Below are 24842 nucleotides of genomic sequence, written 5' to 3' on the forward strand. Positions count from 1 at the left end.
ACCCCTATCCCCCATACCCAGTGTAGGGTAGCAAACCGGAGACTCGTATCTGGTTAACCTCCCTGCCTTTCCTCTTCATTCTCTCTCTCTTTATTGCTTTCTTTATGGAGGACTACGGTGGCTGTGGAGCCGCTATATATATCTTTCAGTATTTTTACGTACGGCTCGTCTACAGCCTGATTTTGCAATGCCTCCATGACTGCTGAGGTTTCGATTAGGCCAAAATCCTGAACCGCTGAGCAGAAGACTTTAAGAACGGCACAATTACACCCAAGTACCTCAAATGGATCCCGGCACATATGGGAGAAGTTACCATGAATGCCCGTGCCAACCTCAACTATAGTAGGATACAACTTTAGAAAAAAGGGGGCGTTTACTCCTCCGAGGCGGATGCACACGAGCATCCACCAATGGGCGCGCACTCTGGACCGATGTCATGCGCCGGACGGCCGGTGACTTCACCGCTTCGGTCATCTGGGCGGGGCCTCCCCTTTTTTCTAAAGTTATATCCGACTATAGAAGGCTCACCGAGTCGCGCGAAAACCCACCGCGGCACGGACAGTGACGGCCCAACACCCCGCAACCCCCAGGGAAGGGGGAAGGACTGCGGCGGAGGCGATGGAGAAGACGGATGAGGCGAGGACGACGAAGAAGCGATAAAAGACGACAGGGACAGACTGGTTACGTACTACGACATATTGACACACTACACGAAACAAAGAGAAGCATACCCACAACCCCACAAACAACTCGAAAGGTCTCAAGAAACAGATTGGAGAAGATTGCAAACCAGAACGTTCCGAAACCCAGCACACTAAACAGAATAAATTCAACACAATATCCAGACGCGAGCTGCAAGCTCTGCAAACACGAACACGCAGACATGGCACTTATCTTATGGAAGTGCACACAGACCAGATCAGTATATGTAGAGGACAAGATAGAACCGGACCTTCTCGAGGAGCGATGGCTAAGCGCTCTGACTAGCTCAGAACTACACGACCAATTATGGGATATCCAGCGGGCCCGGGCAGTGGTGGAAAGGCTATGACTCACCGCACATAATGCCCGGGTGGCCTGAGCCCGGGAACCTCGCCGGTCCTTTTCCCATTAAAGTTGTTTTTTTTTTCCGTCCGTCCGATCAGAGATCGTCACGTGGTATTTGTATTCCGCGCCTTTGAGAAGGCAACAGACGTACAAGCGATGGCCGGAAGATGTCGCCGCCGGGTAGCAGTAGCACTGTGCATGGGTTCAAGTGGCGTGTAGACCAGAAAGATTGCTAGCGAATCAGAGGAAACCTCTGTGTGATATCGAAATAGCCTTAACCTAACAGGTAGCTCAGGGACAACTCCAGTTTCCCTTTTCAAACGCAAGTAAAACACTGAAATGCTATTATGGGACAACCGCTGGAAGACCCGCCGTGGTTGCTCAGTGGCTATGGTGTTCGGCTGCTGAGCACGAGGTCGCGGGATCGAATCCCGGCCACGGCGGCCGCATTTCGATGGGGGCGAAATGCGGAAACACCCGTGTGCTTAGATTTAGGTGCACGTTAAAGAACCCCAGGTGGTCGAAATTTCTGGAGTCCTCTACTACGGCGTGCCTCATAATCAGAAAGTGGTTTTGGCACGTAAAACCCCATAATTATTAACCGCTGGAACAATTTTGAATGAAATTCGCTGCATATGAGAGAGAACGTTGTGTCGTAGCAAACATAGGAAGCAGAACTTAGGTTTGAGACCTGGACTCATACATTCAGTGACTTGCCGAAAATTTGTTTGAAAGAATAAAAAAAAAAGAAGTCCGGAGCTTTACGCACCAAAACCGTGATTGAACATGAGGCATGCCGTAGTGCGGATTTCGGAACAATCCTTATCACCTGGGGTTCTGTAACGTGCACCCAATGCACGGGCGTTGTTGCATTTCACCGCCAATCGAAATGCGGCCGGGATGTGATCCCGCAACCTCGGGCTTAGCAGCGCTACGCCAAGGCAATTAAGCCACCACAGCCACTTGACACACACACACACACACACACACACACACACACACACACACACACACACATATATATATATATATATATATATATATATATATATATATATTTATATATATATACCACAGCCACTTGACACACACACACACACACACACACATATATATATATATATATATATATATATATATATATATATATATATATATATATATATATATATATATATATATATATATATATGCATGCCTAAAACACGCACAACGTATGCATACTACGTTAGCATACGTTCGCACAAAATACATAAATGTTCTCACGTAGTACCGACGGTGAATAAGGCAGCAAAACTCTTAATGACAAAACTTGCGTTTTATTGGGCGAACTTATGCCCTCAAGAACAGGCCAAATTCAAGGAACAGCGATAGCGGCGAAGACAGTCGGCGATTGTCAAAAATCTTTGCGGGGGAAGCGCGTCGGCTTTTATACATGAGTCATCGAATGTTCCAAAGTAATGGCTGGTGTCTACGCGTCTCCCAGAAAGTACTGTACTATACGCATCGCGCATACAATCCGATTGTACAAGTTTCGGTGACAACAGACAGCGGATGGAACCATCGATAACGTCCGAGGAACTTCCGATACATACAGGCGATAACATTTGTCAGATATGGAAACGCGGTCACCCGATAAAAATAAACAAGTACACGTGTCAATCTGCAAGGCCACTCTGTGACGCCGTACACGACGAAGGTATCTTTCCTGCATGCTGTCGGCACGTGCTTCACTTTCTTAGTGTAGTCGCGACAATGAAGTTATATTTCTCTGTATGTGTATGTCTACGTGTGCGCGTGCATCCGTGCTTGCGCGCGCACCAGCATCTGTTTCTTCAGTGAAAGCACACTTACTTGAAACCTCCGACGCATGTGCATGATTTATCAAAAGAATGGGACAACTGCCGCCGTAATTTCATGCGCCTACAACAAAGGCAAAAGCTATCGAGTGGAGGGAAAGAGAGCATAAACATATCTTTATTGAACGCTTATTGATACTCACTCCCAGAATCTTGCAGTGTACGACAAGCTAAGACGTGTGCTGAGGGGCCACTTAGTCCGCAACAGAGTGTAGAGCCGCGCTTTGGCAATAGAGTTTGCTTTGGCATCGGCTATGTTCCTCAGAGCCGGCGACACCGGCAAATATTAATTCGTCGGCCGCATCACAGACGGGCACAATCTGTATACGTTGGTTTCTCTGGTCGACTGGCGCTGATCGCAGCTTGGGCAGCACTGCATGCAAGTAGATCGTGAGTATGGCTCCAGGACACGCTCCAGGATCATCCTTTCGTATACCACATGCTAGGGTTTCGCGCCTTCACGTTGAGCGCTCAAATTGCGACACAGCTGTTCAGCTCTGTCTGGGCACGGGTGCCCGTGCATGTCAGCTCATGCGATCCTCTTCAAACTCATTGCCGTGCACTCCTGCTGGCTGGTCGCAACGGTTTGAAGCAAACGTTCATACGCAGGTAATACAAACGTGCGTCTATATTCATTAAAGAGGTCGTGAAATCTCTGTCGGATGGTATTTATTCCACCACTATTCATGTCGCGCACGCTATATTACTACATAGTACTCTATCGCTAAAGAATCGGCGACAACATTCTGCACATTCCAGACGTATGTATACAGGGGCCTCTTGCGCCGAGCCATAGCCTTGTAATGGGGATTAGACGGAGAATAAATCTGAGAACACCTAAGCACTTGTTGTGAACGCGAAAGCATTAATGTTGAACGCCGCTGAGTGATCCTTCGAGTTGTGAACTCCTCACGGGCAAGCGAGTGCGTTGAGACGCTTGGCGCGTTTTGATTTGACTTTAACGAGGCGTACTTAGAGTGCAGGTGTGAGCTTGCACGGACAAGGAACGCGCTGTTAACATAGGCTTCCGAAAGCGAGGGTGACGTGGCGTCGCGGCGATGCCCTCTCCCGTACGCAACACCTCGCGCGCTACTGCAGGTGGACCCTTTCTGCCGCTCTGCTCCGTCGAGGCGTGCTCGCGACTGGGCGTCGCAGCCCGTGGGAATTTAGACGCCGTTTCGCTTCTGCAGACGCCGGACTCCGGCTTCTTCGATCAACGGGCCAGTTGACGCTTTCGCATCAAATTGGTCACCGGACAAAGATAGCCAATGTACGTGTGCCAATAGTTTTTATAAAACATATATGGGCAGTGAACCGACCAACGCGCGCGGCGTCTTATCGCGCATGTCGTGCGATGTGGTGCTCGCAGCGTCGGCATTGTCTTCACTCACTATCGAACAAATGCTTAGCGAAAGAGGCGTATCGCCTCACCGCTGGATCTGCATAAACACATCCGGGAAGCGTTTATGTTGATCCAGTGGTGAGGCGATAACTAAGCACACTGCTGCTCGTACACTCCGCAGCAATGATAAAGGGGACTGCTGTTTTCCAAGTATATAGCTCCCATGTTGAGAAATGCGCCTCAACAAGTGTTAGGGCCATATGTGCACGGAGATAATCCAGTTCCTTTGTTGATAGCGTGAGGGACGCAGAACTGACGCATGCGTCGCCACTTGTGAATATGCAAAAGGCCTCAAAGATTTTCCGCGCGCGCTGTACACTATATCTTCCAACTACTTTGATTTTCGTTACTTCCTTTCTTCGTTAGCTTGTTACTTTTTTTTTACTAAATGTGCTTTTGTTTCTCGCTCTTCTGTTATGTTTACAGCATCGGGACGATGCTTTTTAAGACGGGGGTGCTGACACGCGTACTTGTTTATCGATACATGCGGCGCAGGACGCGCCAGCATGTATCGGAAGCTTCTCGAATGTTATCGATGATTCTATCCATTGTCTCTTGTCACCGAACCGCGTTTAACCTGACTGCATGTATGCGCGACGCGAATTGTGCAATGCAAAGAAGGGCTAAGGCGTGCAGACACTGACACAAGAGAAGTGGACAATACGAACGTAGGTGTTGTCCACTTCTCTTGTGTCCGTGCCTGCACGCCTTACCCGTTCTTTTCATTATGAATCCTTGCCAACTTGCTCTGCTTTCTGTCGTTCTAAGCAAATTGTGTAGCACTTTCTCGAAGACATGCGGGCACCAGCGATTATTCTGCAACCTTCGATGACTCATGTATAAAAGCCGACGCGCGCTAGCCTCACAAAGGAAATCGCCGACTGTGGATGTTCGCCGCTATCGTTGTGCTTTGAGTGTAGCCTGTTTTTGAGGACACAGGTTCGCTCAATAAAACGTTAGTTTCGTTAGTTTTGCTGTTTGCTTCACCGTAACTAGCTACCACGTGACAATATCGACATTGCGCTCACGAAAGCGTGGAATCGTTGCTGAAAAAGAAAGCAGGCTTAAGTTGCGCGTTTGCAAAGGGAGGGACATAAGTACACAATCATGACAAGATGACGGCAGAGTGTCGCAAGATGCGAGTGCTTCAAAGAAAAAAAAAAGCAGATTTGTGGGGAAAAAAAATGAAACGCTCTTTCTTGTATTTTTCTCCTTTTTTTTCCCTGGGCATAAAACGTGAGAAAAGGGAAAAGCACGGCGTCCAATTTTACTACGTAAAATGGATTGCGCTGATGTAAATTTTGCGAAAGTTATATTAGTGTCGCTTTTCGAGTATAAATATTTAGACGACAAAAATATTTCGTCAAGTCTGTGTAGCATCGTTGATAGTGAAACTCACCAGTGACCTAAAGCTCTGGACGACTTTGATGTAGGGCCAGCGCTGTGAAAGGCCGAAGTTGTTGTGGAAGTGAGCGAAGACCCTGAAGAGTTCTCCTCACGGGTGATAACAGCTTGCGAAGGTCCAAATTTTCGCAGAAGCGCTTGAATTGTTGTTCCTTCAGTTTGTTAATCTGACGTTGAACTTTCTTCTGAATGCGTCGGGCTTCCCTCAGGTCATGAATGGTCTTAGTACGCGTATACCGACTCTTTACCTGCTGACAGATCGCCCGAAGCCTCTCCTATTCTTCGTAGAAATCTGTGCGTCTTGTAGATGTTTTATATGTCCATGTAGAAGCCTGTAGTGCCTGTACGATCATGTCTTCAAGGGCCTCGCGATGTTAATGTCAGCACTTGCTCTCGATTAAAATTCGGTACGTTTGCTCGTCAATCTGTCTTGAGAGCGCAGGGGGGAGAGAACTGTCGAGGCCCCTGATGGTCATGTACGTAGGGAAATGGTCACTGCCGTGACTTTCATTGTCTGTGAACCATTGAACTTTGTAACTCAAACTATACGACACTAATATGTCAAGTCCAAACAGCTCCTGTAAGTCCCTCCTCGGAGATAAGTCGGGCTGCCATCGTTCAAAACTATCAATCCATGGTAGGCAACGAGATCAACTAAACTCGTGCCTCGTTGATTTGTCCTGAAGCTTCCCCAGAGTGGATAATGGGTATTCAAGTCCTCGATTATTATCCAAGGACCAGAAGATTTTGTGAGTGTGTCGTTTAGTTTCTGCCGATGAAGTCGACGTGATGGGGATATGTAGGCGCCTGTCAGCGTGTATAAAACCTTATATTTAAGACGGATACACACGTATTCATTGTCATCGTAGGGCTGCGCCATTCGGTGAACATACTTGAGCTCCTTGCAGATATACACAACTTGACTACGTCCAATGCATGATGAAGAAAAATTATTCGTACCCAGACAGTCGACCTGTCTTTGAAAAATGAGGTTCACAAATGAAGATAATGGGGAATCTGTTCTCGAAAATAGTGCCAACATTCTGACGTCCATGACTGCAGACCTTTGGCGTTCCGTTGAAGAATAGAAGCGCACACGACTTGCTCCCAGAAAGGCCGCAGTGGCTGTGGATGGCAAAGTACTTGAAGCTTACAGCACGGGAAAAAACTTCACAAAATTTACCAAGACACAGGCTCTGAGTTTCATCTAAATATAATTCATTGAAAATCGGCGCTTGGTTCGTCCTTTGTGTGTGCCTCAATTTCATTCGCTGTGAGCTCCGAGTTCTTAATAATGGTTACAATGAAAAAGTGTGTTCCAGTTAATAAATTTTGTTCCTGCGAAATTGGGTGGGAGGATAGAACTCACATGTCATACGGAGCTTTTAGGTTCGGCTCCCTCTGGCGACAAGTCGTCTTTTCTCCCACTTTGATTTCCCCTTTCCTTATTAACCCCAAATTTCAATTAACATCTTCCCCACGACTTTCTTTGGCTTCGTTGTCTGTGCGCTTCAGATGGCGTCCGGAGAAATTCACAACGTCACAACTAAGGAAGTCTTTTTGAATTTATTTGCATCCGCTCTCCTGTTGCACATTTGGCAGCGCAGAGCAGCGACGAAATCATCTCAGTGTGTGTGAAAAAATGAGAACGGGTTGCAACAGTAATGATGTGAAACGCTACAGTATAATACAAGAAAACTGGGTCGTACATAAAGGAACACGCTTTCGTATTCCGTGAAGCACACGTGAACATACTGTACACAACAATGATATACGGAAAATGCACACAGAAGAGAATGAATAAAGAAAGCACCTAATTATGCATTTGCGATAGCTACCGTTCCCCACATATCCATTTTTAGCTTGCAGTATAATGACCCTTGCAAGGAGGACACTCCTTGGAGAGCTGTAGCAATTTTATGAGGAGTGTTGCGATCATGTGTTTAGTTTTTTTCTTCGTTATATTCCTTGCACTATGAAATAACATACGACCGCACGGAGCACTAGCGCTCAGAAATATAAACAAACAATACACTTGTGCAGCAGACAATGGTTCTTGCTCGTCGTAATATGGCTCGTTGACAAAATGAAAAGAAAGGTGCAGTGAGAGTTGTTCCTTTTCCAGATAGTGAGAGCCACGTCCTCTACAGAGGAGGATATGGGATGCAAAGAAGTGGTGTGCGAATAAATAAAGCAACGTAAGCGGGTATTTTCGTACACGACGAATATCCCATTGACCACTGACAAGATAGGTGCATTAAGTCTTAAGCGCTACGATACAAAACCCTCGTGTCCCGAAGACCGCTCGGGCATAAAACAAGCGCAGAGGCTCGAGACGGCCGCAGCAGGAAGTGCGCCAGCCGGCTTGGCAGCCCGCTCGCGCCACCTGCCGTGGCAAGGAACTCGCGCTTTCTTTCTGGCCTATGACGTACGCAGCTTGTTTGTCGCCGAGGCGTGATGTGATTAAAACAAATAAATTACGCTTTCAAGGGATGAGCTAGCGGTAATATCGCCTCGACGTAGCCGAAGCGAACGCAAGAGTGCAGTGGTTGGCACCAGGACAGGGCTGATCGGATGGCACCGGCGGTGGGGTGAGCATATATAAATATTTACCGGCGAAACAACAAATGCAAATGTGATACAAAATGAATCAATTGAAAGTCATGTTCATTTTCGCAAAAACATCGCGTTACCCGCTGTGATTGCTCAGTGGCTATGGTGTTGGGCTGCTAAGTAGGAGGTCGCGGGATCGAATCCCGGCCACGGCGGCCGCATTTCGATGGGGGCGAAATGCGAAAACGCCCATGTACTTAGATTTAAATGCACGTGAAAGAACCCCAGGTGGTCGAAATTTCCGGAGTCTTCCACTACGGTGGGCCTCATAATCAGAACGTGGTTTTCACACGTAAAATCCCGTAATTTAAAATTAAAAACATCGCGTAGGCGGCTTTTTATGAAGCCTCGACGTAGCGGGTCACCCCATGGAAAGAAGCCGAAAGTGTCGAGGAACAGTGGAGAGAAAGAAAGCAACGTAACGGTCCGACGCGACGCAGGGAGCATTGCTGCGGCATTAACCGAAGAATGGCGGCAAAAGAAGGGCCATCGAGCAAACTGAGGAGAGTCCAGCACACACGGCCGCCACCCTGCCGCCAACACACGCGCATCGTCCTTCTCTGCTCCAATGCGTCACAGCTGGCCAAAACACGCCAGCTCGTTGCTTCGTCGTCCAACGCCTCCCGTGCTCTTTACTCTTCCCTGTAGTACATGACCAAGGCGACGTGCATGCGAGCGGATTACATGCACGTACTCTAACATCTTTTTTTTTTTTCTTTCACTCGCTATGCCCGGGTCCAATAGAGGGCATCACCAAATCGTGGAGGGGGTCACATCGGGGGTTCCACGGGGGGGTTCGCTGGCGTTCCGGGGGGCGCCACTTTGCACTTGTAGACCCAGCAGGAGATGGACACGTCGTCGCGGTCTGCCAAGCAGCGCATCCCGGTCGGACAGTAGCATCTGCGCAGGAAAGAACGAAAGCGTGAGAGAACACTCCGCGCTGCTGGAAAGGCGATGCCGCTCTCGAAGAGTGAAAGCGCCGCTCTACTCGCGTTAGCGTAGAGAAGGGAGTCCAAAACTTCAGGAAACCGCTTGCGAATACTTACTATGAAAATACTTTCATTCGAAACGCTGATTTACAAAAGGCATCGGATGCTGCGCGCGTAGTGGCGCATTGCTTTCACGCGCACGCTCGCAATAATAAATGAAGACAATTGAAGTAACTTTGAATGCGAAGCGAAAATGCACATACTTTAATATATTCTAGACGATTTTCTGAACCTTGACGCGTGCTTGCCGCTGATTTTGCGCGTGTGGTATTCTTTGTTTTTCTTGTACGTGTTAACGTTTGCGTGTGCTAGAGCGTCCTTTCTATTTATTTATTTATTTCACCCAACTTCTATGAAATGGAGGAGCCGCAGGGCGCACGTGCTTCCAACCTCTCCAGTTGGCCACACCAATTAACCCTGGCTACTTGACAGTGCAGACAGAAAAGGTCAAACAGGAAAACAAATTATTCATTATGGTAATATGGTACTTGGTAGCGAACAATGCAGAGAAGCTTTATCTTTGTTTTTCGCTTTCAAAAACGTCCTTCGTGCAGAACCCGGTACCCTTTAATTTCACGAGAATGGCTGCCGTTGGCACGCCATAAGCTAGTATGAACTTGCATATTTAGTATGAATTTTAGGAAATGAGAAATTATTGTTTTCCGCAGATCATTAGTTCGGGTTTATCAGTGTGTCTGGAAACCATAACAAAACGTCCAAACACGCATGCCCATCACACGCTGCGTGTAATTCACAGTGAGCATCAATTCAATTTTTATGCTAAACCATCAATTTGCGACTCATCACAAAATTATGCTAAATTAATTTTTCTCTGCCAGCTCTTTATGGTGAAATTAAGACATTCCGCTGCATTTGTGTATAGCATCCCTTCAAGCGTGCGTTACACTTTAATCCGGTAGCAAAATAATCAGAGATCTTGTCCGCCAGACTAATACCTCTAGTATTTTCTTTTTCCTGTCACAAAAGGATACTTGAACAAGTAAGCTGAGACCAGCAGTTTCCCGTATATCGATCGAGTCATTCATTAGCTGTTTCTGTTCTTGGTATGCCCATATGCCCATTGGCCATTTCACATCTGCTACACTCGCTGGTATTTACGGCATGCCATTCTGACCCACTCTGGGCATCTGTTCCGTGGAATTATTCTTTCTGTAAATAATACAATGTTCATTGTACTATCTGGTGTTAAATGAAACTTGCACGCTCAATCTGCGGGGACCCTTCAGAAGCAATCACTCTTCTTTCTTTATTTCGGTATCCAAAATGAAACCCCCGACACTCACACTTGCAAGTAGTGGAGGAAGTTCCTCTCGACGGGGTGGTACATAAACCAGCCGCACGGTGAGGGTAGTCTACACTCCGTCATGTTGCCGTTGTTGTAGTAGTAGTTGTAGTTCAGCAAGCTCGTCTGCACACACACAAACACACATATTCTTCCTTAATACTGAGCAAGAGAATCCTCACAACGCATGTCTGCCCTTTGTATTCCATCAGTTTTCTTGCATGAAAAATAGAAAGGAAAATAAACTTGAACAGATGTAGTCTAGAAAATATGTTGCGCGAGTGCGGGACCAAGACAATGATCAATTTCCGAAACATTGCAGACAATTAAAGCATAGTTTATAGAGGAGGGACCAGTTTTCATCGAACTCGAGTGAGACAAGGCTACAGTGTGAAAGGACTTTTTTGTCTGGCAGGTCTGGCAGGTTTATCCTTTATAGATATCGCGTTGCTATTTTCGTGAACAATATGATGCGTTACCGTAGAGTTAAAAGAGTTGCCGCGAGTCTGTATCATCCCAAAGGGCAAGCTAGACCTCAAAACTGATGTTCTGTCAGAGAGTCTCAGTTATTAAGGATTTAGAGAATAACTAAAAGGGGACAATAACTTATTCAGTATATTCCCACAACGTATGTAAATCATTGGTATATACCTGCTACTATTTGGGACAACATACGGCGTCGAACTCACGCACAATGGAAATACGAAGACACATATTTTAAATGTGGACATTTGATATCTACGTGGGCTGTATGTGCGTATTCTGTATACAGAATACTCTATGCATTCACGCCAAAACGAACACAATGTTCTTTACGTAATATTGTTGTGAGCCACCTATCCTGCGGACGAAGATGTCGTTGTTGCATGACAAGTGGACGAGCTGTGCCCTGGCTCGCCATCTTTGCTGTTGTGGTGCTACTCGCTGTCACTGTGTAACTAAATATTGTATATAAACCCTTTTGACATCTCCCCATAACATCGTTGGTGGAGGCGTGGAGTATATGCGAAGGACACCATGGAACTTCACAACGAACACGTTGTGGCCCATACGACCATGTCAACTGAGAGGCCTTTTGGCACAGTCTCGGTCGGCTACATCAACATCCGTTGTCCTGGCCCAACTACGTGACCCTGGTATCTTTTCCGTGGAAGAGTGGCCAACCGAATACGAGCCGACTCGGCAAGAACAACCCGTGCTACCCAACCACCACGCTAGCTAACGCCAATCTACTACCTCAAAGGAATGGTCCGTGTTTAGTTCCAAGCCCACGAGGAGGAACTGAATAGCTGGGACGCCTGCAAACAAAAACTACGGGAGTTCTTTGGGAAGCCAGTCGGGCGCCAGCGAGCCGCCAAGAAGGAACTTTCGCGCCGGGCCCAAAATTCAACTGAACCATATGTCGTGTACATTCAGGACGCCTTAGCTCTGTGACGGCGTGTTGATGACAAAATGCCTGAAGCTGACAAAGTCAGCCACACACTTAAAGGTATCGCCGATGACGCCTTTAATTTACGGATGTATAAGGACTGCTCTACCACCGACGACGTCATACAAGAGTGCCGACGCTTTGAAGAAGCGAACAGCCGTCGTGTAACGCAATTCGTGCGGCTCCCTACGTGTGCAGATGTCTAACCACCTGGTACCGAAAGCTTGCTGCGTTTTCTGCAGCGTGAGATTAAGGCCACGTCACCGTCTGTTCCTCAGACACGTTCTTTACGACGAGTCCAGCCCAGCAGTATGGTTGATCCAAGCCGTTGTACGCGAAGAGTTGCCAAACGCAGGCATTCATCACATCTGTGTTGTAGGTCACCCTGCGGTCAGCAATTTCTTTAGGCTTCCTAGCCCGCAGTCGATCTATCCTGTACCCTACGATCCAAAGCAGTGGCGGACGCGTGAGGAGAGGCCAGTATGCTTCAACTGCAACGGGTTAGGCCATATTTTCTGGCATTGTTCCTATTGGCGACCGTCGTCACCTCGTCCGGCATACTCTTACCGCCCTTAAGACGGTCGGTTCTCGTCGTTCAGTGCTCGCGATGAACCCCCGCACTTAGATCTTCCTGCTGCGACTACACGCTACGACCGCTCGCCGTCCCCGCAAAGCCGGCGTTCTCTCTCTCAGCTGGCCCGTCGCCATACCCTCGTCTTTCATCTTCCGAAAACAAACCAGTGCTGCTCCCAGAGGTAATGCTGCGTTGGCCCACCGACCCGGAAATCCTCTGTTGATCCTAGCTACCCGACAGAACCTTTTGGACATAAAAGTGTACGGCGTGCCTGTTTCGACGCTCATGGACACTGGGGCGCAACTATCTGTCAGGAGCGCTCGCCTTCCTCGTCGTCTCCGCGAGGCTCTTACGCCCTCCTCCACGTCGTCTGTCGTTCGCGTTGGCGACGGCGGTACACTTTGCGTCGTTGGCATGTGCATTGCGCGTGTGAGCTTCGCTGGCCACCAGACTTCACTTCTATTCGCCGTCCTACTGCAGTGTTCCCTTGACGTCATCCTCGGCCATGACTTCCGGAGCACCCATTCTGCCCTCATTGACAGCTCATCTGGCGTTCTAGTTGGAACTCCCCTCTGCACCGAATCTACACACCGAGTCGCCACTGCGTTTAAGTGCCATTGAGTTTGTTCTTCTGCAATCAGCTACCGCGACGTATGTCACGTTCACCTCAGAGTCCCCTGCTTGTGACGGTGACTATGTGATCACCCTTTCTATAGACGCTCTTTTGACGTGGTGTGTTGCGCTCCCTCACTATGTTGTGACTATTCGAAGAACTGAGAACTTAACTTTGGATGCATCCCCAATTTCTTCCCGAAGGCTCGCAATGTGGGCTCGCAATGGGCTCGTTGGGCAGCATATCACCTTTAGACGTGCACAACCCTCTGGTCCTGACTATTGATTCTCCACAATCGTCACCTGGAAGCCTGGACTCGAGCACTACGCTTGACGACCATCGTTACGGCATGATTATTTACTGACCACTCCCCTTATAAGTCTGAAGATTTTCGCCGCAAGGGTGGGTCTGAAAATTAATCTGCAGAAAACTAAAGTAATGTTTAACAGTCTCGGAAGAGAACAGAAGTTTACGATAGGTAGCGAGGCACTGGAAATGGTAAGGGAATACATCTACTTAGGGCAGGTAGCGACCACGGATCCGGATCATGAGACTGAAATAACCAGAAGAATAAGAATGGGCTGGGGGGCGTTTGGCAGGCATTCTCAAATCATGAACAGCAGGTTGCCACTATTCCTCAAGAGAAAAGTGTATAACAGCTGTGTCTTACCAGTACTCACGTATGGAGCAGAAACCTGGAGGCTTACGAAAAGGGTTCTGCTGAAATTGAGGACGACGCAACGAGCTATGGAAAGAAGAATGATGGGTGTAACTTTACGGGATAAGAAAAGAACAGATCGGGTGTGGGAACAAACGCGGGTAAATTACATCTTAGTAGAAATCAAGAAAAAGAAATGGGCATGGGCCGGACATGTAAGGAGGAGGGAAGATAACCGATGGTCATTAAGGGTTACGGAAGGGATTCCAAGGGAAGGGAAGCGTAGCAGGGGGCGGCAGAAAGTTAGGTGGGCGGATGAGATTAAGAAGTTTGCAGGGACAACATGGCCACAATTAGTACATGACCGGGGTAGTTGGAGAAGTATGGGAGAGGCCTTTGCCCTGCAGTGGGCGTAACCAGGAGGATGATGATGGTGGTGATGATGATGATGATGATGATGATGATGATGACACGTGTGGACGATACCTCTACGTGGATGGTTTCTGAGATAGTCATCTCATAAAGTATCTACGTAGAACCATCTACGTAGAACCATTTCTGAGGTGGATGGTCATCGCTAAGAATACCTCGTTTTAACGTTGATCGGTGTCACTAGCGGAGGACACCAGAGTGGCAGCCAATGAGAAACTATCCTTACATAAAGGAATACAATAAGAGATCATGTTAGTAGTCAGAGACACCGAACTTCCTTCGAGAAAATACGTCCACTGAATGTGTGGGCAAAGTCTATAGGGATGCGGTGCTTTTGCCTTCCTTCACTGCTTTCACGGTCATGCCCCTGAGAAGGCGGCTCTCTTGTTACACTTGCTCCTGCTTTGTGGTACACTTGCACATCAATTATATGTAGCGCAAAACCGATTCTTGTTTTCACTTTGGTTTTAGTACAAGAATATTTTGCGGTCTTTAACACCAGCAACATTACTACTCGCTTTTGGTGCTTCGCCTATCCCCAAACTCAGTAACAGTCCCAATTATGAGCCTGTGAATTGAGTGGAACACGCAGTTAGTCACAAAAGTGTATTACCTTATACAGAGCGATCTTTTGTGTAAGACCTTCTTACGAACATGCTCTTTTCGAAATCACAACCTTTCCCAAACCCTTGTTTTTTGGTCAAGTTCTTTGGCCGTGAGCAAAATCAAAGTGTCTTCTCTGTGTCTAAGCTCTGTGTGTCTCTTTCTTCCGGTTACCCTGGCTTCATGTTCTTCTACCTTGCGCCAGAAACAATATGTATCGTAAGTCGAAGTATTAAAAGCCTGCTGCAGAAATTATGGCGACGTTATAATACATCGTTGAGTTACGAGCGCGTTTTTACGAAAATAAAAATTGTTATTTGTGCACGTTCTCGTTTCTTTTCCCACTCGTTCTGTTCGTGCGCATGTGTTCCAAAAGCTTTTATCGTTCTTCATAGAATACACGTGGAATCACGCATAAGACATAACAAAAAAGAAAGTTGGAAATCGGTCCGATCTTTAGTCAGCATCGATAAAAAGCAATTTCCTCCTGAACGAGTTGGCGGTGGCAAAGTGGCGGAATGATTGCGCACGGAACTCTACAGCGTTACCCCTCGCGTGAGGAGAGTAGGAAGAGCGTCGGGCTGCTTAATTTTTAGCTGCTCTATCTTCGGGATCCGTCCACAGTTTTAGAGCGCATTATATTCGGGATTGGCCCAGGGAAGAGGTCAAAAACGGATGTACTCAGTACGGAAAAGTGGCAGTAACTCGTCAAGGAAGACATCGTCCTCATTAGCAGACCTATGCAAATTCTTAACAGAGATATGTCAACAATAGTGCCAGCTGCTGCAGTGACCCCCGACCGCTGTAGTGAGGGTGACTGAAACTTTGTTAATTAGTCATCGAAACTGCACTCTCACCATACATATGTAATGCGGAGCTCACGAGTATCTACGCGTGCTCTACCCATGTTTGAGAAATTTCAACCAGCTACCTCTGTTCACCTGCTTCCATGCGGTTTCTTTGGAGATTGCCCCCGCACACACCGGAAACCGGACGGAGGAGCAAACCATCGATGAACTCGTAACAGCTGGCACCGTTTAGAAACAATGAGAAAGAAGGAAAGAACGATAGATAGATAGCCCGGTGCCTCGTAGAGAGAGAAGAGCGCGCTCTGAATAAAATAAAGCGCACTCTCGACACCGTGCGAGCCACATGCACCGCGCCTCGCGACGCCGGTGTTGGAGGCGTGCACGGGCACGAACACGTGAGCGCCGTCGAGTTTACCGCTAGGCGCGGCCGTTTCGGGGTGACGAGGTTTCGGGTCAGCGATCTGACGCGCACGCCACCGCGTGAGAAGCACTGCTGGTTATCGAGAGCCGTTGCCCCCGCCTTCTGCACGGCTGACAGCGACATGACGATAAGAAAGCGGGCCGCGCGCGACCCCATCGCGTTTTCTGTGCTCCACTCATTGGGTGTCAAGCACGCTATAAGAAAAAAAAAAGGACGTCAGATATGCGCATATCAAAGGCGCTACTCCACCAATTTAGTAACGTTGCGCCAAGCAGCATTGGACCAGGAAATGAACAAGCACTTCGTCGAAACGCTCAGTCCTCCGTTTTTGCCGACTTGAGCGAGACAGTGGCTACATGGTCATTCGTATCGCACGCTCTTCTGCTACATCCGGTGCTGTGAAGAAACAATACTTTCCCAAGTAGACCACAACACAGGCATCGTGCCCATCCTTGTATCCCAGACATTCACTTTACTCCGTCGGCAACACTAACACTGGACTTACTCTCTTTTTCATTTTTCCTCCCCTTTCCCCAGTGCAGGGTAGCCGACTAGACTTAATCCTAGTTAACGTCCCTGCCTTTCAATTATCCTTCTCTCTCTAAATCTCACTCTTATGTGTACAGACACGTATCTACCACTACTACTGTACAGGGGCGTAGCCAGGGGGGGGGCTTATGGGGCTTCAGCCCCCCCCCCTCGAAATTGTTTCACGCTGTTCATTGTGGGGATTTGGGGAATTCGACGCGCCATTGCGCGGGCGCATTTCACCTTGTTCTGCAATCCGTATAAGCCACATTCTTTCTCGCTCCGAACCAGTTTTAGCGGTGGCGCTCCACTCGCGGCGGTTCGCGGTGAGTGCGGAGCTAGTGACGTCACGGAGCGGCCCCTGGTGGCTACTGCCGTGACGGTAGCGACCCTCTTGCTCCTTGGGACGGCGCCCGGTACGTACATGCTTCCTCTCGTCCGCCGACACCTTTGTGACTAGGACTGAGCTGACGCACGGTGCCTTTGCCCGTGCGGGGAGCGCATACCTCGTGTTGTTCCTATCCCGACGCTAAGCCGAATAACGGGTGCCTAGTGCTCGCGCGAGGTCGTACCACGCCGAGCCGCACTCATCGGAGGCCCAAGCCGAAGGAGATTGCCCGAGCTCTCGCGAGTTGGCCCATCGGTTATCGCGAGAGCAAGTAGCATAGCCGCCGGGACTTTTCCTAGCGGCGCGTCCCAGCTCGAGCCTGTGCTCTCGCAGCGACGTGCTACAGGCGCCCCTAACTGTATTTTTCGCCCATGGTGCGGGACCCCTTCGGTTCCCCGCCGTCCCGGGACCGGGCGTTCGTGCATGTTGGGTGCCGTTGGAGACAATAAACGGTTTCCGTCAACTTAGCGCATTACTGTGTTCTTGCGTGCGTCGCTCCGTAGCCCCTTGTGGCCTGAGCTCGCGCGCAGCGGTGCTAGAGGCTGACGGCTGACGCGGCCCTGTGGCTCGCTAAGCTCGAACTCGCGGTGGTCGGTACTCCTGTGAGACCCTAAGACCCCACACCATGCACCGCCGACCAAAGCAACCCCCAGCACAGAATATCATTCTGGATTTTGTCTAGAACGTATTTTTTACGCTCGAAAAGCCATTTCACCACAAAAATTGCGAACTCGGGCTGGATTTCACGGCAACGCCCATGCACCGGTAGTCACATAACGCAAGCAGCCCCATTCGAGCACTAAGTTTCATGGACGTTTTGATGGCGAACGGGCTCGCCGCGGTATCTCGCGGAGGCCGCGGAATCTACACTCTATCATGGAATCTAGGGAGCACGTGGATGTCAATTCCGAAACTTTATGGGTATAAAGTTCTCATAAACTTTTGATGTGAAAGGTGCATTGACATTTCCAAACGTGTGCTTTAAATTTTCAACTGCGGAACTTTGTAAGTTTTTTGTTCCCATAAATATTTGACGCCAAAGGTGCATTAACTTTTCCAAAGTCGCACATCGGGCCATACAAGAAGGCTAGCCAAATCAACACACTATCAGACAAGTTGACAAAGCCCGCAGCGAGGCCCGATGAGACGAATATAAAACTGGCGAAGTTCAAGTGGGAAATGCTGCAATATCCGCCATACAACTCAGATCTGTCGCCTTGCGACTTCCACATTTTGGGACAACCGGAAAAACAGCTCATGGGAACCAGATTCGTCTCGGACGATGACGTGAAAGTCAGTTGCAGACATTTTGAAGCAGCAACCCAAGGAGCTTTATGAGATGGGAATTACGCGACTCGTTAGTCAATGAGACAAATGTTTAAATGTCTGAATGCTCATGGAGGCTACTTTAAATAAAGTTCCCCGTTTGTCATATATTTGCATTGGCTCACTTTCATTTGACTCGCCCTCGTATGCTCTGCAGAACTCATGCTTCTGATATAACTGATATCGACAACGTAAAGGTGCGATCAATGATCCCTACAGGCGGCGATGGTACTGCGGGCGTCATTTATGACGTCGACGTTGCCATTCCTAATGACGACTTGCCAACGCTGATAAAGCCAACGACAGAAGGCAATTCCATTACAAGAATTTCCAGATTGGGAAACACACGCTGTGTGAAGATTATGTTTGAAGGAGACAGCCTTCCTTCCCACGTCAAAGTAGGACATGTCCGCCATCCAGTACGACCATTCGTACCGAAGCCCCTCCAGTGTTTCAAATGTTGCAAGATTGGCCACGTGAAGGGTGTCTGCGTGAACAGTGTAGTGTGCCCGCGGTGCTCTGAGTCCCATTCAGAAGACGCCTGCAACACACATGTTCTAAAGTGCCCGAACTGCAGTGGTCCTCACAAGGCCTCATCAAAGGATTGCCCGCGGATGCGGAAGGAATTCACGATTCTAAAACGCATGGTGCGCGACAATTCGACACATCGAGAGGCTGCTACCGCTGTTCGGCGACGTCGGCATCGACACCGAAAACGTTCAAGAAATTCCGCAACTGAAGATAGGTACACGCCAGCTACAGTCAGAAGGGCTGCCGCATCTCCGCACTGCGCCACCAAGACAGATACAAGGAAAGCGAACAAAGAGGAGAGCCTCGCCCGTCCTGAAGAATGGCCTGAGCTACCGAGGGCACACCTCCCTGCTAAGATACCTCAAAACGCACCGGCTTCAACGGCTTCTGCCACTGTTGAAGCGACGCTGGCTGATGATCTCCAGGTCATCAACATTCTGCGGTCGCTCATGAGTGCCATTCGCGGTATACTTACCAACATGAAGTCTTCGTCTGCGCAAAGCGCACTACAGGTGCTGGACACTTTGAGTCCAGTACTTGCAGCTCTTGGTTAAAATCATGGCTCTCCAGAAGCCGTCGTTTCGTGACGAAGTCCGAAACGCGTCGATATTTCAGTGGAACGCCAGAGGACTGAAGTCACGCATGTCGGACTTTCGACAGTTTGTGTTCACGAATAAGTTCCCAGTCATCGTCATCTGCGAGCCCCTATCAGATAACATCAGACTGTCCGGGTATGAATGTTTCATGTCCGCCACCCACGGAGAATGCAGCAAGATCATCGTATTCATGCGACGTGATCTTACGTATGTCCATCACCCAGTGTCGCCTGACCAAGAAAACCAATACGTCTGTCTGACAGTGAGGAAAGGCAAGCTCACTTTCACATTAATTGGAGCCTACATATCGCCCTCAAGTCGGTTGGACTGCGAGAGATTACGGCGAATCACCACAGCGACTCCGCAGCCTTTGGTGATTACTGGAGATTTTAATGCCCACCACCATCTCTGGGGAAGTTCTAAGATAAACTCGAGAGGCAGAAGATTAGTGTCATTTGCCTCCGAACAAGAACTATGCTTGTTAAATGATGGAAGCCCCACCTTTCTACGTGGAACTGCCTACTGTAGCTGCCTGGACCTGACCTTTGTTTCACGCTCCTTCACTAGAAAGGTGATTAGAAAGGGGAAGTGACCACCTACCCACTTATCTTAGGGTTGAAGGGTTGACGGACTCCAGGTTAGCCGCCGTCACACAATGCATCGACTGGCCAATGTTCAAGTCAATTGTCGAAGACGGCTGTCGTGATGACTTGGCCACTAGCCTAGAGGACATCATAAAAGGTGCCCTAGAGGCTGCGAAACATTCACTTCCGAGAACGTCCACACGCACCGAATACGACATTGAGCTAGAGAAGCTTCGTGCAATTCGTCGTCGTGCAGAGCGAAGATACAGGCGCACGAAGTCTGTAAATGACTTGAGGTTGGCCAGAAGAACTCAAAAGAAAATTCAGCGTCGCATGGACAAACTTGCATCACAAAGATGGAAATCATTCTGCGAATCTTTGGATCCACGAAAACCATTGTCTCACATATGGAGAACTGTTCGTGGTCTCCGTGGAACCCCTCAGCAGCGCCACCCTTTTAAGTCTTTGGCCCTTCACCAACAATGCAGCGAGATTGACGTAGCGGAAGCTTTCTGCAGGAGGATTGCTGGCGAAACTAGTTGCGCTGGAACATCGACGCTCCGCCACTCACCGATTTCACGCGACTCCCGCATGGATAGTCCTTTCTCCATGGACGAGCTCGAAGCTGCACTGGCCTTGTGCAAGCGTTCATCTTCACCAGGCCCCGACGGTATAACCTACCGTGCCCTGTGTAATCTGGGTGATGAGGCTCGAAAAGTGCTCCTGCTCCTATTCAACAGCTCCTGGCGGACAGGTACGGTTCCCCAAGAATGGAAGACCAGTCGCATAATTCCACTGCTCAAGCCTGGCAAGTCGCCTGTAGACATTGCATCATACCGACCAATTGCGCTTGCCAGTTGCATCGGAAAACTAATGGAGAGGATGGTTCTAGCACGGCTAGAATGGTACCTCGAACATTACCAGGTATACCCAGATGCAGTGGCCGGTTTCAGGCGGGGCCGTTCTTCCATAGACAACGTTATCGACTTGGTGACGTACGTCGAGCACCAGAAGTCCTGCAAAAGATTATCTGCTGCCCTGTTTCTGGATGTTAAAGGAGCGTACGATAACGTAACGCACGAAGCGATTTTGAACGCGTTAGAGGCAGTAGGACTTGGCGGCAAAGTATATATTTGGATACGTAGCTATCTACATACGAGATCCTTTTTCGTACTTACCGAGGATGGCCCGACCTCCCAGCATTACAGTAACCGTGGGGTGCCTCAGGGCGGAGTACTCAGCCCAACGCTCTTCAGTCTAACACTCATTGGACTCACCGACATCCTGCCAGGCATTGTTAGGCTCTCCATCTATGCCGACGACATTTGCATTTGGACGTCGGCTGTGACGCGACTACAGCTTCGCGCGCGGCTTCAAAAGTCAGCTACTTTGACATCATCCTACCTTCGAGAACAAGGACTTCATATATCATACGAGAAGTGCGCAGCGGTGGCATTTACCAGGAAATCAATGTCGCCATACGTGATATCCGTCGACAGACACATGATCTCGTACAGCACGAGTCACAGATTTTTAGGGGTGGTCCTTGACAAAAATCTCTCCTGGACCCCTCATGTGAATTATATGAAAAAACGCCTGACAGGAATTTGCCATATGTTTAAGTTCCTTGCAGGAAAGACCTGGGGAGTGCCAATACACTCTATGCTGCAACTGTACAGGGTCCTCTTTATTGGATTCCTGCGATACAGCCTACCTGTCATGTCCAACACCTGCAGAACTAACCTGAACATAATCCAAAGCATCCAAGCCCAAGCACTCAAGATATGTCTCGGTCTACCGCGGAGTGCGTCAACGACTGAAGTTATTGCAGTGGCTCAAGATTTCACTATTAGAACGCACATTAGCATTGAAACAATGCGTGTGCACCTAAGACACTTCGCCCGGAACCCTACCCACCACCTAGCAAGTCTCCCAGTAGATAGGCCCGACACGACATTCAGTGCGACTGTCTTCGCGCACCGTGACTCTTTCAGGTCAGGTTACACACCTGCAGCAAGGCCTTCTATTCCTCCATGGTGTATGCGCCGTACTCAAGTGAACCTTACAGTCCCAGGGCTTCAGAAAAAGTCGGACTTGCCATCATCAGCGCTCAAGCAACTAACTTTATTTCTCTTGTACGAGAAATACAGCGACTGCACACACGTCTACACTGATGGATCAACTACATCAACCAGTTCCGGCGGCGCTGTAGTTATACCAGCAATGAGAATAACCAAGCGGTTCAACACTTCCCATGTCACTACGTCTACAGCTGCAGAGCTCGCGGCTCTCCGCGACGCGCTTGAAGTGATAAATACTGAAAGTCCTAGAAAATGGGCAGTCTTCTGCGATTCCAGGCCGGCCTTGCAATGTGTGCATTCATTTCTCCGACATGGAACTCACGATCAGCTCACGTGCGAAATCGCGGAGCTTGTCCATCACTTAGGAGAAAAAGGCCATGATATCTCTTTTCAGTGGATACCAGGTCATTGCGGTATCATTGGTAATGAAGACGCCGATAAAGCAGCTCGGACGTCAAACCAAGAAGACCGCTGCGTCCCCATTCCGCTCTCAAGGACCGACGCCGCGAGACAACTTGGCATTCTGGCACGCACGATCTCCTTAGCAGAGTGGAATAATGTACATACAAGACGCACAAGACTGCACCGACTAAACCCATCACTTCAACTCAGACCTCCAGCCGGTATGCACCGGCGTGAAGCGTCTCTTCTGTGTCGGTTATGGCTTGGAGTGGCCTTCACGAATGCCTACTCAGCACTAATTGGAATGGCTGATAGTCCTGCATGTGATGTTTGCGCATGCGAGGAGAACATTGACCACATATTGTGCCATTGTCCTCAATTTCAAGCCCAAAGACAGTATTTGTCCGACACATTGAGGAAACTAGACGATCGTCCTCTGAGTGAACTGACAATATTAGAGCACCGTCCCGACCGATCATCGGCTCAGAAGGCAGTGAAGGCACTTTTGTGTTTTCTCAGAACTTCTGGTTTGCTCGAGCGACTTTAACTGAAGTGCTGTCCGTACGCGTACCTACACCTTCTCTCTCCCTTCTTTCTCTTCCCCTTCTCCCTTCCCCCAGTGTAGGGTAGCCAACCAGACTATTGACTGGTTAACATCCCTGCCTTCCTGTATTCTTCTCTCTCTCTCTCTCTCATGCTTCTGATACGTGCTCTCTGCTGCCACTATAATTTCGGTGCAATTACTCACGATACACGACCGGTGATAGATGCTTCTCCGTAATACACTGGAACAAATGACAGCGTCATTAAGATTTTTTACTAGCCGTTGAATATGTACAAGGATGTAAACAAGGACCTTGAATGACAAAGTTTCTATAACATATTTGTCCTCAACTTGTTCATTTCATGGCCTTTACATTTTTCATATCAGCGACATGCACTGCTTTGCTGATTTCGAACTGATGTAGTTCTAAAGTTCATGTGATATTTTCTTTATTATTAAAAAGACAAAAACATGGAAGCATTGACATCAGTTACGTTGGGCACGATTTTTGGCACATACGAATATAATGTTTTATGAAATAATACATATTTTACTTGTATTGACAGTGCGTAGCGTTCAAGAATTCATTTGCAGCATTTTTGGAAATTGCAATGAAGTTATTAGTCATGTATTTGATCCCTAGGCAAATTATTTAAGAGGAAGCTTAGCTTGGGCGCAACTCCGACGCGGCCTATTCAGATACATGTAAAACGCAGAAACGCTTTTCTGAGATAACTCCTGAATCGCTTTTAATGAAATTTGTTGCATTTGAGAGAGTAAGCTAAATTCTAGTGTCTGTTGGAAGCGGAATTTCGATTTAGGGCCGGAACGTTATTTAAAATATTTTGAAAAATTCGAAACTTCGAAAAAAAAATAGGACGAAGTTTACAAATTAAGAGCTCTGCATCAAGAACAGATATCGCCGTTCTGTACACGGCATCCATTACACCATTCAAAGCGGACAAATAGAATATGTCTATTTGTATCTTACATGGATTGGTTATGTTATGTACAAGGGTTCTGCAAGAGCCGTATTTCCATAATACCTAATTTTTTGAGACTCATGTGTAACATATCAATCTTGTCCACTGTAGACGTACTATTATGTGCAATTCACGGAATTGTGATATCAATTTTCATTGCTGATTTACAGATTTATAAACTTCATTGTTTCGTTTTCTAAAACTTCTCGATTTGTGCCACTTTTCAATAAAATATTGACGACATCAATCGAAAATTCGAAACAAACAGGCACTAGAATTTAAGTTTTTCTTTTAAATGCAATAATCTAATCAAATTTGATGCAGTGGTTGCCGAGAAAAACGAATTTTCCTTCTACGTGTATTTAGATAGGAGCATCCAACCTAATTTTTCCTTTTAGGAGGAGGCCGAGCTGCAATGTGAGCCCCCCCCCCCCCCCCCGAACGAAATTTCTGGCTACGCCACTGCTACTGTTTACGGCGCCCGCTGACAAAACGCGCACACCGTTTCTTTCTCTTGCTGCCGTGATTTTACACGCGTAGGCGACCATCTCACGATGCGGAATCACGCCGTGGAGCTGCAGAAGCTGAACCCCTACGAAAGACGCTTTACGCCAAGGAACGAACCGCGGCGCATGCTGCCTTGTTGCCGCTTGTCCAGAGCTGGCTTTGTGATTGGCGTTATGCATGCCGCCCGTGGGTGGGACCGCGAAACGGCTGATTTTG

General features: G+C 48.2%; 1 protein-coding gene and 1 long non-coding RNA gene across 3 annotated transcripts in view; one reads left to right on the forward strand and one right to left on the reverse strand.

Moving 5' to 3' along the window:
- Positions 1-3075: 3075 nt before the first annotated feature.
- The window catches only part of LOC135904567 (uncharacterized), a 58025-nt gene continuing 36258 nt past the window's right edge, over positions 3076-24842 (forward strand). Inside the window, exon 1 of the long non-coding RNA XR_010565147.1 lies at positions 3076-3296. This is a non-coding gene — a long non-coding RNA (uncharacterized lncRNA). The remainder of the gene's footprint in view (positions 3297-24842) is intronic.
- Positions 7260-24842, reverse strand: part of LOC135904512 (uncharacterized) — a 44069-nt gene continuing 26486 nt past the window's right edge. For both annotated transcript variants that reach the window (XM_065435303.1, XM_065435304.1), the window contains 2 exons: positions 10619-10743; positions 7260-9225 (listed from right to left, as the gene is read on the reverse strand). In XM_065435303.1, the coding sequence (XP_065291375.1) occupies positions 9096-9225; positions 10619-10743 (255 nt within the window). In that variant the 3' untranslated portion in view covers positions 7260-9095. The remainder of the gene's footprint in view (positions 9226-10618; positions 10744-24842) is intronic.

Source organism: Dermacentor albipictus, chromosome 2 (assembly GCF_038994185.2).
Source record: "Dermacentor albipictus isolate Rhodes 1998 colony chromosome 2, USDA_Dalb.pri_finalv2, whole genome shotgun sequence".
Classification (NCBI taxonomy): Eukaryota; Metazoa; Arthropoda; class Arachnida; order Ixodida; family Ixodidae; genus Dermacentor; species Dermacentor albipictus.